The sequence below is a fragment of the Pinus tabuliformis genome, chromosome 7, assembly GCF_031772625.1.
Source record: "Pinus tabuliformis cultivar Carrire ecotype Pingquan chromosome 7, CPIR1, whole genome shotgun sequence".
Taxonomy (NCBI): Eukaryota; Viridiplantae; Streptophyta; class Pinopsida; order Pinales; family Pinaceae; genus Pinus; species Pinus tabuliformis.
In genome coordinates this window covers 1367075948-1367095651 of record NC_142293.1, presented here as the reverse complement: position 1 = coordinate 1367095651, position 19704 = coordinate 1367075948, and the positions used below count along the sequence as shown (strand labels likewise).

General features: G+C 31.1%; 1 protein-coding gene across 1 annotated transcript; it reads right to left on the bottom strand.

The window, feature by feature from the left end:
* Positions 1-5509: 5509 nt before the first annotated feature.
* LOC149252705 (uncharacterized) lies at positions 5510-6070 on the bottom strand. Its single transcript, XM_089454244.1, has one exon. It carries the CDS (start codon positions 6068-6070, stop codon positions 5510-5512), a length of 561 nt encoding a protein of 186 aa, XP_089310370.1.
* Positions 6071-19704: the final 13634 nt, after the last annotated feature.

The window sequence follows — 19704 nt, the reverse complement described above, 5'->3', positions numbered from 1 at the left end:
CTTAATGCAGAAAAAGGGGTGGGATGCCCCAGAATGGTGGGTAAAACCTCTGCTCAAGCTAAAATGCCCAAAAAAAGCCAGAATCTTCTTTTGGTGTGTGTTAAAAAAGAAAATTCCTACATGGGATATCTTGCAATCTAGATTCAAACAGGGACCTGGAAGATGCCCTCTGTGTCTTTCTGACTCAGAATCCATCTCCCACCTGTTCGTAGCCTGTCCTTTTGCAAGGAAAGTATGGGAAGAGGCACAAAAATTAATAGGTAAAAGGACTAGATGGGAGGGGGAAAACATTCAAATAGCGTGGGAATTCTGGTGGAATCACTACTCTGAGAGGAATCTGAGGAATCTTCCTCCCATTATATGCTGGGGTTTATGGATAGCAAGAAATAAAAGCATTTTTAAAGAAAAATCCACACCAGCAGAAGTGATCGCTATCCAAAGTGCAGCCATATTGTCTAGTATTCCGGAGCCTGAAGAACCTCGGTCATCTCATCATAGCAGGGAAGAACTGATCAGAGACGGGATCCCTTGGGCCTATTTCGATGGGGCAGCTCAGAATAACATAACTGGAGCCGGAATCATCATACATTTAAGCAGGAGTCACTCTATAAAAGCCTCTGTGGGCCTAGGATCCGGAACAAACAATTTCGCCGAACTGTCTGCCTTAAAACTCCTTTTATGTTGGCTCATACACAGGAATATTTTCTCAGTTCAGATCTTTGGGGACTCATTGAATGTAATCAATTGGGTCATTGGAAAACATAGATGCCAAAATTATCAGCTGAGGCCGCTTTTTGAAGAAATTCAACATTTAAAGCATTATTTTAATGCGTTCACTATTGATCATATTTACAGGGACCGGAATGATGAAGCAGATAGGCTTTCTAAAAAAGGTTTGCAGCAAGCTGTGGGCTCGTGGAGAACAATAGAACAGAACCAGGATCAGATCCGTGTGTCGGATCTCCCACCTTACTCATAAAAATTTAAAATATCAGCTGTTTTCTTAGTTTTTTTCTGTTGACTGTCTATCACTATCTGAAAAAACAGAGTTGATGTAATTTTTGGTTTTTCAGTTTCTGCTATGCTTTTTATTTTTGGACAAATCATATGTAACTCTTGGTGGTATCCCGTGGGTTGTTTTCCAAATTGTAAGGAGACCCACGTTTCTTTGGATACGGACAGCTACACTATTTCAACTATGCTGCTTGGGATAGGTAATGATCCCGTGCTGGTTTGTTAGGTGGAAAAAGTCTTTATGCTTTTTGTTGGTTTTTGGTCGGCTGGTGATACAAAGAGGAGCTTGTTGCTTTCTCTTTGGGACTGATGCAGGTCAAAATATCACTGTTGGTTTCAAGAATGTTAACTCATATGCTTGTAATTTTTTTATTACTTATAAAAAAGTTCGCTTTTTTCCTCGGAAAAAAAAGAATAATAATACAATATAACTGTTATGATTTTTTTATAATTATATATTATTATATTATTTTAATAATATAATGATAATCTAATATTATTATGAGTTATTCTTATTATTAATTAATTTATATATTAGGAGTTTATATTATTAATATAATATTTATATAATAATATATATAAATAAGCTGGTCGTTAATATTTACATAGTTATCAATAATCTTAAATACCAATAACAATTAACCCAATGTATACAAAGGCTAAGATAAATATTAAAAATACTAAAGCCCAAGAATATTATTATTATTATTATTATTATTAATATTATTATTAGTTTTAATTTAAAATATTATAATAATAATAATATAATAATTATAAATATATAAATATATAAAAATATAGTTGCTATTATTTGTATAGTTATTAATTATCATAAATAATTGGTGTTTATTGTTATTATTATAATAATATTTTATAATAATATTGATTATATTATTATTATAATAATAATTATGTTTGTATATTATTATAATAATATAATATTAGTATATTTTATTGTTATAATAATAATACAATATAATTGTTATGATTTTTTTTAATAATTTTATATTATCATATTATTTTAATAATATAATGATAATCTAATATTATTATGAGTTATTCTTATTATTAATTAATATATATTAAGAGTTTATATTATTAATATAATATTTACATAATAATATATATAAATAATGTTGTTAATATTTATATAGTTATGAATAGTCATAAATACTAATAATAATTAACCTAATGTATACAAACTCTAAGATAAATATTAAAAATAATAAAGCCTAATAATAATAATAGTAATAGTAATAATAGTAGTTTATATTATTATAGTAATATTAATATAATAATCATAAATATATAAATATATAAGAATATAGTTGTTATTATTTGTATAGTTATTAATTATCATAAATAATTGGTCTTTATTGTCATTATTATAATATCTTTTTAAGCATAGGAATAAAATCTTAAATCAAAATAAATAATTTGTCTTTTTAGGTCCGATAGATCATTATTTGGTCTCAGCGGACGTTAACCATCATCATCATCAATATATTATAATAATATTGAATATACTATTATTAGTATAATAATTATATTTGTATATTATAATAATAATAATAATAATAATAATAATAATAATTATTATTATTATTATTATTATTATTATTATTATTATTATTATAATCTTATATTATTATATTATTTTAATAGTATAATGATAATCTAATATTATTATGAGCTATTCTTATAATTAATTAATATATATTAGGAGTTTATATAATTATTATAATATTAATATAATATTTATATAATAATATATATAAATAATCTGATTGTTAATATTTATATAGTTATTAATATTAAGATAACTATTAAAAATACTAAAGCATAATAATAATAATAATATTATGAGTTTATATTTTTTTTTTCTACGTAAAAGCTATCTAATTCATATATTAACTGTACAAGTGAAAATTACAAACTGTGAGGCGAGTCTTCCAGGGCTTCTGATAGCTCGCTGGGAACCAAAAACCAAATTCTGAGGTCTCCCTCCGGGAAAGCCTTCACAAAACAAAACAGACCAAGCACTGATATAACGCTCCCACGCAGGGGCCGCACCAGACCATATAAGCAGAACCAAAAATAAACATCAGCGGGCTCCCATTGGAGCCTCAGGAGGAGGATTCAAAACATTACTGCCCACGCAGGGGCTATGGGATTGACTTAATAACCTGGGGCGAATTACCAGATGGGATTGATTGAGCAACCCGACAAAATTGAAATTGAGAATTGACCCATTGAAAAAGAGACCCGACCAGCTTCCAAACAAAATTACAGCAGGCGAATAGGTAGGCAACCACTTCCAGCCATCAAAACGAAAGCGCAAGAGAGAATTACCCGTGTCAATTTTGATCCTCTCGATGTGTTGAGGAAGAAGGAAGGGACGCGAAGAAGGCATCAGCTTCTTCGGCAAGGCTGTTGTCCTCCACGATGTACGCCCAGCCTTGTCCCTCTGGTTTGCCCTTCCACATCTTGCGCCATGTCTCGTCATCAATACCCTGAGGAGCAGGCCCCATCGGAGGAGACGATTCGTGCTGACCAGCCTCAGACGCTGGTGGCTCCAAAGCGGAGCTATGTTCCCCTGCCTCCGGTAATCCATGGACAATTTCTTTGCCTTTGCCCTCCGCTTGCTTCTTCTGCGGGTCTTGAGGGGCAGATTCCCCATTTCCTTCCGGAGTTCTGGTAAACATAATTGAGATGTGGGCACTGAGCCCTGGGTAGCTCTCAGCCCTCGGCAATGTGAAAACCACTGAGCCAAAGGAGGGAAGTTCTGATTTGTCCTCATCAGCACTTCCAACCTCCAAAAACTGGCTGATTGGAAGTGGCGTGGCTTTGGCTCTTCGACGGCAGTAGCAGCAACAACAGTGGTGATGTTCATCCACTGCTGGAGCTCGCGAGGAAGAGCCTCTAGCTGGACCTCTTCTACACGGCTGTCGCTGACGGAGTTTAGCCATGGTGAAACTGATTCTGCTCTTGTGTGTGTGCAGGTGAGCTTGGAGTCGAAGACTGAACCAATTACCTCCCAAATCTTTCTCTGGTGCCCAATTTCCTCTCTGAGACCCGTTCCTTGGTGGCGAGGTGGACCAATTCCGGTTCTCACCCAGCAATTGAGCCAAGTGCTTCCGGCTACAGGACCAGCAACCATAGAGGCTATGGCAGCGATAGTAACCACCAGACACCCGACGATGAAGTGGATGGAGCTGCCACCGCCTCGGCTCTCTGCAATTCCTTCTTTCCCCAAATTCGCCCGACATACATTCCCTGCACCCTCCATTGCTCTTGTTATGCTCTGCCTCATGCTCTCGATACAGGCGCGCATTAAGTGCTCTGTACAGCCCCATAAACCTACCGCCCTCACCATTAACTCCATTAAACGCAGCAATGGGTTCAAGTTCTGGTTGACGGCCTTCATATGGAGGCCGTATTGTCTACACGGGGCAGCCCATGCATAGCATGTGGCATGCCCATTGTTGCCGTCCCGCCACCCGCATCCGGGGAATATTATGAGTTTATATTATTATAATAATCATAAATATATAAATATATAATTATATAAGAATATAGTTGCTATTATGTTTATAGTTATTAATTATCATAAATAATAAATAATGGTCTTTATTGTTTTTATTATAATAATATTGATTATATTATTATTATAATAATAATTATATTGGTATATTATCGTAATAATATAATGATATTATAATATTATTATAATATTATAATCTATTATTATTATTATTATACAATTTAATTGTTATTATTTTATTTATAATTTTATATTATTATATTATTTTATTTTTTTTAACTGAAACAGTTGTGTTTTATTGAGAATTCCAGGTTGGGCAAAGCCTAATCAACCAGATTACAATACATGGATTTACATGAGCTCCTCTCCCAGTTAAGGGATGATTGCCATTTTCAAAGCGCCTGTGTTTATGCTGATCATTCCACTTTGTTGAGTGCGACCTGTATTTGCCAATCTATCTGCCTCCTTGTTTAAATCTCTGAGGATGTGAAATGTTTGCACCAAGGAGAAGTCCTTCAAAATTCTGTCTACTCTTGAGAGCTGTTTATTTAACAGAGGGTCCTTTAACCATTTCTTGCTTATTAATGCCTTTATCAGCAATTCTGAGTCCCCAAAAATAAGGATTTCTTTTTGGCTTTCTTTTCTGGCTAATTGGCAGGCTTTTAAGAGACCAAGAGCTTCTGCCTGATTATTGATTTTCGTTCCTAGTCCCCAACTGAAATCTTCTTTTTCTCCACTCAGATAGTAGATTACCCCTCCTGCTCCTGATGTGCCTAGATTTCCTTTTGAAGCGTCGTCAAAGAAGATAATGCACTTGCCCTAGAATTTCCACCACTCCTGAAAACTATCCTCGGGTTCTCGGATCTGCCAACTTTCCTTGTGGGTTGGCCGGGTGATTGCTGAAGGTCTGGTGATGAATGAAAAACCATCCAGCCAGGCCCTTTCCTCTGTTCAAAGGGAGTTGTCATCTTTGACTGAAGAATAATTCAGGGTTTCTAGAAGGCTTTTCTTTGCCTGTTCTGCCACTTTTTCTGCTGATATTTCATTTTGGCTGAAAATGGTTTCGTTCCGGGCAAGCCAGAGCTTCCAGCATATGTATTTTGGAGCAACAATCCATACCTTGTACCATAAAGATTTGCCAGCAATATTATGTGGGTAACTGGCTTTCCATGTGGTGAACATATCTGCAATTGTACAATGAGCTGAGGATCTCAGATTTAATCCATCCAGAAAGATAGTCCAGGTCTTCTTGGCATACTTGCAATTAATAAACAAATGATCTGAGGTTTCCAGAGCATTTTTGCATAGAACACATCGATGGGGGCCTGCTATGTTCCTCTTGCACAAGTTTTCTCCGGTCAAGATTTTGTTATGGAACAGAGTCCAAAAGAAAAAATTGATCTTAGGAATGCTAAAACTGTCCCATACCTGCTTCCATACTTCTTTCGGATGAGGAGAGTTCTTTTTGCTTTGCATTTTTACGTATCCTTGCCTCGCTGTGTACACACCCATCTTCCCCCATCCCCAGGTGTCTTCTTTATCTCTATGAACTGGAGCGAAGTCTGTAATCGCCTTTTTAAGAGCGTGTAACTGTGGGGTGAGGTGCGCTGGTGCCTTGGGGAAGTTCCAGCGTTGTCATTCTCCTCTGTTATCCCAACCAGCGATATCTTCGATATTACGAACTCCTTTTGATTGTAGCCATAATCTTATCTCTGCGATTTCACTATTGTCTTTGAGAGGAGGGTGGCCCATGACTCTGTCTTTCCATAACAAAGTGTTTTTGCCATTCCCAGGAATTTTGTACAGGTGAGTTTTGAAGAATTCGATACCTTTGCTGCATAACCTCCAGGCTTGCGTTCCTTTAGGGGCTTTTTCCGGAATAAAGGTTCTGATTGGCTGTTGTTTGAGATATTTGTATTTTAAAATCTGGCTGACAGGGTGACTAGGCTCATCAAGCAATTGCCACAGTAATTTGCATCCCAACACTACATTTGCTAGAAGAGGGTCTCGTATTTGGAGGCCGCCTTCCTCCATTGGTCTTTTCGCTATTTCCCAGTTTATTAGGTGAAATCTGTTGTCATTTCCTTGCCCTCCATTCCACAGGAAATTTCGCATAAGGCTGGAGATCTGGTCTTAGATTTTCTTTGGAGCTAGAATTAAGGAGGCCTGAAACGTTGGCAGTGCCGAGAGGACCGATCTAATGAGCATGAGTTTGCCTCCTATGGTAAGCCAATGAGCCCCCCATCCTGCAATCTTTTTCTTAAATTTAGAGATCACCTCTTCCCACAGTTGATTCCTCTTGGATCCCATTGTTATTGGGAGACCTAATTATTTAATTTTTTCCTAATCTGTGTGTCCATTGAAGCCCAGGTCACTGGCAATTCTGTTAATAAACTAAAGCGTTTAATATTATAAACCCAAGAGAAAAATATTATAAACCTAAGGGATCAAAAAAAGCAAGGGGTCAATATAAAAAACAAAAAGGATTGATATTTTAACCCTAATTTATTAGTATTATAAACTCAAGTTGTTTCAACTCCAAGATAAATATTATAAATCGAAAAATACATCAATGACCATGCTTAACCATCATTGATTTTCATATTGAGACAAAGTTTGTTACAATGTGATGTTAGACCAAGGTTGACCATGATTTTCCATGGTTGATTATGGTTTTCATATGAAGAGAATCCTAATTATAGCACAATGTTCGACAAGGCTCACGATGATTGGATTTGAAAACAAGAGAATATATTTTGGATTTAAGAGATCTGTGGTTTGTGTCTTTTGAATCAGTGATCGGAGAATCCACAGTTTGAACATCTTTATACCAACGTTTCAAATCCCAAGTGGGATCCATCATCAGGGTTGAAGAATGATGATAAAGGAAGAGCAATAAGGCAGAATAAATACTAATGAGGAAGAAGATTAAGGAAGAACATAGAGTCGGCTAGAATTTTTAATTTATTATATATAATTTTATTTTATTTTTATTTTTATTTTATTCATATTAATAATTAATATTTATAATTAATTAATTATTATAAATAAATAAATAATTAATAATAATATTTTATTGTTATACATATTAATTATTATAAATAATTAATATTTATAATAAATTAATTATTATAAATAATTAATAATAATAATATTTTATTGTTATTCATATCAATTATTAAACATAATTAATATTTATTTATAATTAATTTATAATTAATATAATAATTTGTATATTAATTAATAAAATTAATAAAATACTAATACAATAATAACCAATTATTATATAATAAATAATTAATTAATATTGTATAATAAATAATTAATTATTATTGTATATTAATATTATAATAATAATTAATTAATTAAAATAATAATTAATATATTAATTAATATAGCTATAATATAAAGTAAATTAATACATTTAAATCATATTAGTAATTATAAATGATTAGTGTTTATAGTTGATTAATATAATAATTAACTAAATAATATGTATAAATCATATTAACTAATTAATATATTAAATCATATTAATAATTAATATTTATAGCTAACTAATATAATTTATTCAAATATTAATTAATAAATAAATATAATATTAATATAATAATAATCAATTATTATATAATAATTAATTAATTATTATTATATAATGATAATTAAATAAATATTATAATAATTAATTAATATAATAATTAATATATTAATTATTAAATAAATTAAATTGAATTAATATATTTAAATTATATTAGTAATTATAAATAGTTAATATTTATAGTTAACTAATATAATAATAAATATATTAATTAGATTATTATAGAACTCTAATGATGTAAAGCAGGGTAAAAAATATAGAATAAGAGTAGGAGAGGGGACAACATACCAAAGGGATGCATTACCTGGGGATGGGTTGGCGACTTTTAATTTCTTTGATCAAGGGGAGCCAGCTTCCGCTAATTTCCATACCATTGTCTCTGTTCAGGTTCTGAGGATGCTTAATAATTTCAAGAGCTTCTCTGATCTTTCGTCTTTGATGATGTTCTTCTCTTGCGATAATGGATGCGTTTTCCAGGCAAATATGGTGTTTTATCTTCGAGGAGTGTTCTGCCAATGCTGAGGTACGAGATCTTCCATTCCTGATATCAGCGCCATGTTCTTTGAGCCTTGTCTGGAGGGAGCGACCAGTTTCACCTATGTAGCTTTTTCCACAAGAACAGTCTATTTTATAGACTCCTTTAAGCTGAAGATTGTCAATATCATCTTTAACAGACTTCAAACTTTGTCTGATCGTATCGGGGGCTGAGAAATGAGTGATAATGTTTTTCTTTCTTAGGATTTTAGCGATTTTGTCTGTAACACCAAGGATCTAAGGTAGAAAAATCTTACCCTGAGGTTGGTCTTGCACCTTATGCTCATGAGATGACAACTTTCTTTCAGCTCTCTCAAAGGCTTTTTTAATCTCATGCTCTTTGTAGCCTATACTCTTAAAAGCTGAAACCAAATGTTTCTTTTCTTCATTCAGATGCTCTGAGTCGGAAATTCTAAGGGCTCTGATGGCAAGGGTGTTTAGAACACCAAACTTTTGGGCCGGGTGATGGTGGGAATCCGCATGGAGGTAACTTTCCGTGCGGATTATCTCCACACAGAAAGTTACCTCCATGCGGATTCCCACCATCACCCGGCCCAAAAGTTTGGTGTTCTAAACACCCTTGCCATCAGAGCCCTTAGAATTTCTGACTCAGAGCATCTGAATGAAGAAAATAAACATTTGGTTTCAGCTTTTAAGAGTATAGGCTACAAAGAGCATGAGATTAAAAAAGCCTTTGAGAGAGCTGAAAGAAAGTTGTCATCTCATGAGCATAAGGCGCAAGACCAACCTCAGGGTAAGATTTTTCTACCTTATATCCTTGGTGTTACAGACAAAATCGCTAAAATCCTAAGAAAGAAAAACATTATCACTCATTTCTCAGCCCCCGGTACGATCAGACAAAGTTTGAAGTCTGTTAAAGATGATATTGACAATCTTCAGCTTAAAGGAGTCTATAAAATAGACTGTTCTTGTGGAAAAAGCTACATAGGTGAAACTGGTCGCTCCCTCTAGACAAGGCTCAAAGAACATGGCGCTGATATCAGGAATGGAAGATCTCGTACCTCAGCATTGGCAGAACACTCCTCGAAGACTAAACACCATATTTGCCTGGAAAACGCATCCATTATCGCAAGAGAAGAACATCATCAAAGACGAAAGATCAGAGAAGCTCTTGAAATTATTAAGCATCCTCAGAACCTGAACAGAGACAATGGTATGGAAATTAGCGGAAGCTGGCTCCCCTTGATCAAAGAAATTAAAAGTCGCCAACCCATCCCCAGGTAATGCATCCCTTTGGTATGTTGTCCCCTCTCCTACTCTTATTCTATATTTTTTACCCTGTTTTACATCATTAGAGTTCTATAATAATTTAATTAATATATTTATTATTATATTAGTTAACTATAAATATTAACTATTTATAATTACTAATATAATTTAAATATATTAATTCAATTTAATTTATTTAATAATTATTATATTAATTAATTATTATAATATTTATTTAATTATCATTATATAATAATAATTAATTAATTATTATATAATAATTGATTATTATTATATTAATATTATATTTATTTATAAATTAATATTTGAATAAATTATATTAGTTAGCTATAAATATTAATTATTAATATGATTTAATATATTAATTAGTTAATATGATTAAAAATATTATTTAGTTAATTATTATTATACTAGTCAACTATAAATTCTAATCACTTATAATTTAATTTATTTAATAGATATTATATTAACTAATATTTGAATTATTATATTAGTTAGCTATAAATATTAATTATTAATATGATTTAATATATTAATTAGTTAATATGATTTATACATATTATTTAGTTAATTATTATATTAATCAACTATAAACACTAATCATTTATAATTACTAATATGATTTAAATGTATTAATTTACTTTATATAATAACTATATTAATTAATATATTAATTATTATTTTAATTAATTAATTATTATTATAATATTAATATACAATAATAATTAATTAATTATTTATTATACAATATTAATTAATTATTTATTATATAATAATGGGTTATTATTGTATTAGTATTTTATTAATTTTATTAATTAATATACAAATTATTATATTAATTATAAATTAATTATAAATAAATATTAATTATGTTTAATAATTAATATGAATAACAATAAAGTATTATTATTATTAATTATTTATAATAATTAATTTATTATAAATATTAATTATTTATAATAATTAATATGTATAACAATAAAATATTATTGTTAATTATTTATTTATTTATAATAATTAATTTATTATAAATATTAATTATTAATATGAATAAAATAAAAATAAAAATAAAATAAAATTATATATAATAAATTAAAAATTCTAGTCGACTCTATGTTCTTCCTTAATCTTCTTCCTCATTAGTATTTATTCTGCCTTATTGCTCTTCTTTTATCATCATTCTTCAACCCTGATGATGGATCCCACTTGGGATTTGAAACGTTGGTATAAAGATGTTCAAACTGTGGATTCTCCGATCACTGATTCAAAATAGAATATATGTCATATAAATATTTTAAACCCCTTAATACCTAAATCCATGGCATCAATATTATAAATGTAAATAATGCTATAATACAAAACAATAATAATAAACATAAACCACAATCAATATAAGAACCACATTGTAAACCATTAAGACATCAATACAAAAAATTAATATGAATACATTAATAATAATACACTATAAAGCATTAAAACATGATAAATCATCAACACATTAATAATAACACATTTATATCACTACATTATAAACAATAAATAAATTTTAAAGAATAAATACATTAATATCAATACATGAATATATTAATAGTATAAATCTCAAGAATATTGATATAAACAACAAGAACATGAAGGCCCAACAATAATATTATAAACCTCAATAATATTTTCAGTTATGAAAGGCATGAACAAAGCAAAGGGATCCATACAAAAGACAAAAATAATTACAAATGCAACAGAAAAAAATAAAATAGTAACATCGTCATTCGAGCAAAGGAACTTAAATGCAAAAACACATCTAAATTGCACACATTATATTTAAATAAGAACAACATGACAGGACATTTTAAGACCACATATATACAATTTTCTACATAACGACAACAACGAGAAAAAAAAAAAATCAATTTCACCAACATTGCAACCACAGAAAGAACATTGAAATTAACATATATTTTTTGTTTTCTTTACATCAAATAATTCCACTACAAAATTGAACTTGAAACACTTCATCAAAAGTCATATATGGAATAGCCTCTTCCAAAACACAACCAAACAGATGAAAAAAGTAGCATCAATTCAAATCAATAGGATAATGATCACGATACTTGACACTTTCCAACCAATTCCTTCCTTTTCTCCTCCTAGACTCCCTCTGGTGCACATGTAACAAGTATTTTACATTTTTTTCATTTCATCTAGCACACGAGGATGCTCATCAATAAAACCAGGATGGAACCCATGTTTTCCACCAAACTTGTTCCAAAGATATGAAAGAAAACTTATTGCTCCAGCAATATTGTGCATTGTTCTGGCATAATAGATGACATCATTAGTGTACATATCTAAATTTGAAAGAAAAAAAACAAACGAAAAATTAATACACACATGCACAAACAAAAAAGCATACACATATATAGATATATATACATAAAACATAACACCCAATTTTTATTTATGTTAAAAAACTTAATCTTATAAACCTCATGCTATAAAATAATCTAATGTTACATGAACCAAATGATATAAAAAATTCTACAAATATAAACCTCATTTCACAATACAATGGATAAAATTGTAGAAATAGAATAAAATTGTGGCCAATATTCAAAAAATGAATATTGGCCACGGTGATGGCCAATATTCAAGACCTCCATCTTGCATTTCATGATGTAATATGAATCCACAATATTAATATCAATATGAACCATTTATAAAATTGATTTTGAATGATTGTTTCATATGATTCATTGTTTATGTTTGAATGGTTTGTTGTAAACAAAAGAACAATAGCCACTTCAAAAAAATAAGTAAATTGAACAGCACGGAAAACGATGTAAACAACTTTCTCAAATATTATTATGAATATGATGAATGTATTAATCTCATAAATATATGAAAATGATTATTATATTAAAATTAAATCAAGAGGACAAGAAAAGAAATTCAAAAAGCATACTGTAAAAAGGTCACAATTTTATTAGTTGTATGTCATAGAAATATGGACTTCAATTACTCCTCTTCCTTCTTCCTAATTGTAACATATGCACAATATTTCATCTTGGCATAACACTGAAAAGAGAAAGGTGGTGAAATGCGTAAACCATCTATTGATTTCAATTTTGATATGGTTGTGAAGGTTAGGCCATGCTGCTCTTTATTCACGATATCATCTAATGAACATTGTAAGGTCAATCACGATGATTTTTGGATTGTAAGAGCCCACGCCATCTTCAAAGGAATTTGTTTTTGATTTCCTCTTATCACTGGTGTGATATGCACAATGTTTGGATTGTTTTCATCAAATGGAACACCAACATACTTATAAAAAAATAGTTGTGAACATTGGAAGCTGAGTTGGCTTAGAGGTAGATGTATAAAATATATCCCTAAAATAACCAAGTGCACCATTCACCAAGGCAGCTTTAACCCACAAATTACATTTCAACATAACACGCTGACCACAACAAAACAAAAATTCATAGCCCAATTGATCATCATCAGCACTAATGATTCATGAACGCCTTCAATGCTCAACAATACGTTATGCAATTGGAGAATTTAATGATTTTAATATCTTCCTGTTATGGAAGGCGATCAGATTATTTGTTGGAAACATGTGAACTACTGCTTTAAATAAATCCCTTTCTCGAGGATGCAACCTCACATCAACCCATCACATAAGAAACTCCAATTTTTCGAGAACATGTTCTTCATTTCTTATGTTATTGAGGACTCTACGAAAACATGATTGTTTTTCAATATTCCCTTGTTGGTGAAAGATTGTGTCAAGAGTGAAAACAATGTTGAATTTGTTCCACAAGACTTTTCATGTTGCATTACCTGCATACAAAGGCTTATCCCTCACACGAGGTAGCTAGCCAAGGTCGTTGAAAGGATGATGGATCTGCCACCAAATGGACAATTCTTTTTCTCTGGAAATGCTTCCTGCAATCGAGCACCTATTTACATAAACAACCTTGATCCTAGAAAGCTCATTTAATCAATCAATATATCTAATTTGTCTCATTTCTTCTTGGAATACTACTAGTGACTACCCTTATAATGGTTGCATGTCTTTAATTGGAATTTTTAGAGGTGAGTGTATTGTTTTTGCATGTATATTAAAAGTTTCTATTCTTGTTGGGGCAAGAAGAAGCAAATGGCTTCATCCATTACTTGATAGATTATAAAGAGCTTCAAAAGTACAATGGATAAGGAAATAATTCCTAGTGCTTTCAGTGCCCTAAACAATCATAAGAAGAGCTTCATGAATCTCATATTCAGCAAGGTGCCTTAAAATAATTTCAAAAGAAAGTCGTCATTTTTTTTTACAATGAGTTTTTAGATGCAAATGTTCTATTTGAAAGGTCAATAATATCGACCCTTCATTTTCCATTCCTTGTAAAATTAATAGGTTCTTCTACAACATCATCATAAATAGTTGTACTTTCCCAGTCAAAGGATATATCAAAGTCCCTTCAACTAAGGGTGTGAAGATAAAAAACATTCACATCATTTAGTGGAACCAAGCAAGAGAAAATATTCCATTCTTGAAAATAATCTTCAAGATTCATTTCCTGGTTAGCAAAATCACCATTTTCCTAATCTTCAATATTGTCGATAATTGATGGATTTTTATCAACATGCCATGCTTGATATTGAAAATTCCTCCAATTGTCAATAATAATTTCAACTGAAAGGCCAATTTCTACAGGAATGTCATGAAATGTCTTGTACAAGACAAATTATGTCCAGCAAAAGGTTTCAAATTCATCTGAAGCCTCACCAAGAATAGAATAAAACCATGGCCAAACCCGAACAATATCATGAACATCTCTAGGCTTTCATTGATCTTGTTTACACTTGCTATCAAATGTCCAAGATCTTGCTCTTTCTATCAAAGATAGATGTTTAAGTAAAAAAGGTCTCTTCTGATAATGTTGAACATAAGTATTCTTAGATGAACATTGCAAGACATCCCTTGAGATTTTCCTGAAAACATTTCTTCCAACTTTTAAGGAAACAAATTTCCAACTACAAACAACAAGAGGTAGCTTAAGCAACATATGACACATTTCTTGTGCTCTAATATAACAATCAATAATCATTTCTAAAAGAAATCTTCTGTATGAGCATAAAACATGATCCTCATAGCCAATAGAATTTGAAATTCTAGTCAACATATGATGATAACTTTCGAACCTTTTTTCTACTTTTGATGCATACTTAGCAATACATTTCAAGGCAACAGTGATAAAACACTAGTTGGCAATCAAAATTTGCATGCCACATTGTTAGAATGTCAATGTTATGTAAATTGAGCCTGTTATCACTTATTGTTGGCTCATATTTTTTTCTTCCTTTTTCATCTATGAACAACATTGATTCATCACAAAGATCTTGTGGAGCATTGTACCGACATGTCAAAATAGTTCCTTTTTTTCACAAACAAGAATTTACACTACACTTTGTGTGCCCTTGGACACGATTTAATAATTCTTCATAATCATTACGAGGAATGAAAGAGAAAATATGACCAGTATTCAATAGGAAAGGGTCATCATCGACGCTTCATGGAACCATTATGTTGCGGCAAGGTATCTCACATGGATTCCATGCAATTACATACTTGTCAAAGAATCCCTTTTCAATTTGTACATCATAACCATTTGACCAATGAAGTATTTCCATGTCAGGAGCACCTTCCAACCATAGTAAACCATCGATATGTGTTGAACCTCTATGTTGCCACTCATATCTGAAAAAAATGAAGATATAGTTACTACAAACAATATAGATAGAATCATAATATGTTGAACCTCTATGTTGCCACTCATATCTGAAAAAAATGAAGATATAATTACTACAAACAATATAGATAGAATCATAATAAAAAAAATTGACAAAGTATAAAAAATAAATTCAACAACACAAACCTGTACCATAAGTATTTAGCTTTAAAATATATTTGGATAACTTACTCTCGAAAAATATTGAATCTATGGTGCATAAATGTGGCAACAATATGAGGGTACTGGATAACATTGTCAATTTTCATATGATGCTCATTTAAAGAATGAGAATGTGAATGTATGGGCATGAGGTTATGCAACTCTTACCACTTTGTGTCAGTTGCACTCAAAGCAAAAAATAAGATGGACATCCCAACCGAGTAATCATGTTAGTCAATTCAGCCTGATACTTAGTCTAGTATGCCCTTGTACCTCTCAGAGAAGAACCAATCCACATAAGATGCTCAACCAACTTATTATCTTGTAAATCAGAAATTTGGTGATGTAACTCTTCAATTGTTGTAGGTGAGTGATCATGTAAATGGTTCTTTTAAAAAAACTACAACAGTTGTTTGGCTCTGATGCCACATTACCATGTTAAATAGGTAATATCGAAAGTGAGGATGGCTTCCAAATCTCTACTCATAGTACCTAAGAATATGCAATGCATACTCATGAAGTTCAACACTACAAATACTTGGTTGCAACCAATCAGCATCACTAGTAGGGAACAATGTTGGGAATTCCATATCTAATAACCCCTCTGTATTATATTCATTCACTGGAGAGGTTCCAATACTGGGCCAATCCATGTCTTGAACATGTGAAGAATCAACATTATCAAGCAATTCTCTAATTTATTCCACTTCTCTTCATTCATTTGGTAGGTGAGCAACAAAAGAATAAGGATGAGAGGAAAAACAGTTAGCAGGAAACCATTCATTACTAGTTGTATTGATCTCAGATTCTTTAATATCACAATCAACAAATTTAAGCCTGGAGGAGACATTTTTTGATCTTTCAAGCAGAGAATTCACTGCATCATAGTCAACTACAACATCTCGATAATATTGATCATGTTGGGTTTTGAAAAGAAATGCAACCATCACTCGAGATCTTTTGGCATAACATTCATAATATTTAGACTGAGTGACATGTCTCCTCACAATTATAAAGTCAATATCTTAAACATGTCATGGAAGACTTTATACAAGTGTAGAAATATCTTGAGGAAAGCTAATCATATGACTGATATACTTGTCTTTCCCACCTCAAGCTTGTGTCACTTGCAAAATAGGATTCACACATGCTATTAACATTTCTTCAAATTGAGTAAGAACACTTAAAATATGAGGTTTCTCACCAGGATCCATGTTATTATATCAATAAAATGATGAGCACCTATTTCACTCTTACATCATCTGCAAGCAGGTCCTTCAGAATCTCTGAAAACCTGGATTCCGGGATATGATTCTTGGAAAATGTGGCACATTTGGACAATTGACAAGATATCTATCTTTGCTCGAAATATTTTATGCACTACAATCATGTTTTCATCAAAATGAATTGGTATTTATCGATCGAACCATGTTGATAAACATTTGGAAGAGTAAAATTTCCTCTAAAATGTACTTTATCTTCACGAACATGAGATTCCCTTCCCAAATTTAAAGCACGTGGACTAGATCTATGATAGGCCTTCCCACATTTATGGTTTGCATTTCTTGAATGTAGGAGGATGTAACGGTGTGTTTGTCATAAGAGATTTTAAAATTTATTTTCCAACTAATTATAAATGAAAAAAATCAAAAAAGAATCGAATGAATTCAAAATTTAGATTTGTTTCTTGATGTGGATGGGGGTTAGGAGATGGTTTCTCTTTGCTTCTAGAATCAGTAGATGGAACATTTGGATAGTTAATTTCTATGCCTCTATTCAAATGAGTTGTTTCCTGTTTCAACAAAATAAAATAATTATAAAACTAAATGTCCAAAAAAATAAAGATTCAAAAATGGAAATCAAATCAAATAAATTGAACATTTACATTAGTTTTACAATTTGATGTTTTGGATTTTAATTCTTCAACCTGATCAAATGAAATCATTTTTTTTTCATAAAATGGTTATAAAATACAATGTCCGACTAACTATAAATGAAAAAATGAGAAAAATTTCAAATGCACTCAACATTTACATTTGTTTGGCGATGTGGATGAATGCTATGAGATGGTTCCTCTTCACTTCTAACATCAGTAGATGGAACATATACGAAGTTAATTTGTATGCCTCTATTGATATGAGTTGTGTCGTGTTTGAACAAAATAAAATATGCCATAAAATTCAATGTCCAACCAACTAGAAAATCAAAAAATGAAAAGAAAATCAAATGCATTGAACATTTACATTAGTTTGGAAATTAGATCGTCGAGGAGAATACACAGGAAGGTTATGACATGCTTCATCTTCACTTCTTAGATCAGTAGATGGAACACTTTTGGAATTAATTTCTAGACCTCTATTAAAATTAGTTGTATCCAATTCCAAGAGAAGAAAATAGCTTTTATGTTTAGTAAAAAGAAGTTGTAAATAAAGGAATGTAATAAAACAACCACTATTGTAGAAAAAATAAAAATATCATTGCGTTACCTTGATTGTTCCACGTGAAATACTATGATGGATGACTGATTCTCTTGGTGGGACCACATTAATTTGATAAGGGGTATTGGAAGATCCAATTTTTTGAGCAATTGGCTCCAAATTATCAAACAAATGACCAATTAAACTATCATCCAAATCATCACATACAATGTCATCATTACCTCCACCATGGGTGTTTTACAACCTTTGGCCTTGGTCAAACATGAAACTCTGGACACGGAAGGGCTAGAGTGGACATTTGCATCCACATTATTGATATGATGTTCTTCCCGATTCCAAGATGTTTACCCAATATTATGAACATTTTCAGGAGAGCATCGAACAACAAAATTATGCTGACAAGGAGCATATTCTGATAATGAACTATCAATGGGTAATGTTCTTTACATTATATAATCCATAGTACGATACTTATGAGTAATTATAAAATCATTTTGAAGAGTGTCTTCACTCGTTCTTCTATGAGATGTATCTCTCCTATGCTCATTTATTGCATCCTTATTTTGTTCATACCATAAACGATGACTTTCATTAGACCTATCACGTGACGTTGGTGCCAAATTTTGTTTTCTTGTACGCTTGCTTGTGACATCAGATGATATGTCTAAAATGAATAATAACATATTCATTATGGAACCCATAAACATGGAACATAGTATATATATAATATAAACAAACACAAAAGAATTAAAAAGGTACAAGTTTTTTTTTTTGGAAATCGTATAAAAACATAAAAAGTGTATATGTTATTTTTTCCAGCCATATAAACTTTTCAAAATGTATAAGGTTTTTCTAAAATGGTTAAATACAAAAAACAATTTTTCCAAATGGCTTAAACAAAAAAGTATAGATTTTCATGTATCGTATTAGAATCAAAATGGAACCCATACAATTGGGACACAATAATGTAAGAAATATATGACTTGGAATTATATCCAAAAATTTGGAACTATATACTATCAAAATATAAATGAAAATATTAAAATGTGCATAAAGATATAACATTGTTTGAGAATCAATGAGTAAAACAAATACAAATAACATGTATAATATAACTCATAGTAATTATAATTATATAAACAAAAAAAATGCATAGCATCCAAACACATTTACATGTAATTAAGAAAACTTTAGGGGAAACAATATGAAATATTTTCCAGCAAATTGCAATGGGATTAAATATCCAACATCTGATATATACACATATTCCTGAAATTTTAGCAGGAGGCATATAAAGATCAATACAAGCATAATTTTAAAGTATTACCATAAAGACCCAAAGTATGTATAGAGCCAAAAATGGAAATATTT

Excerpts from the sequence above, each read along its gene's own strand:
- LOC149252705 (XM_089454244.1), bottom strand. The coding sequence starts at position 6,070 with ATGGGTGTGTACACAGCGAGGCAAGGATACGTAAAAATGCAAAGCAAA.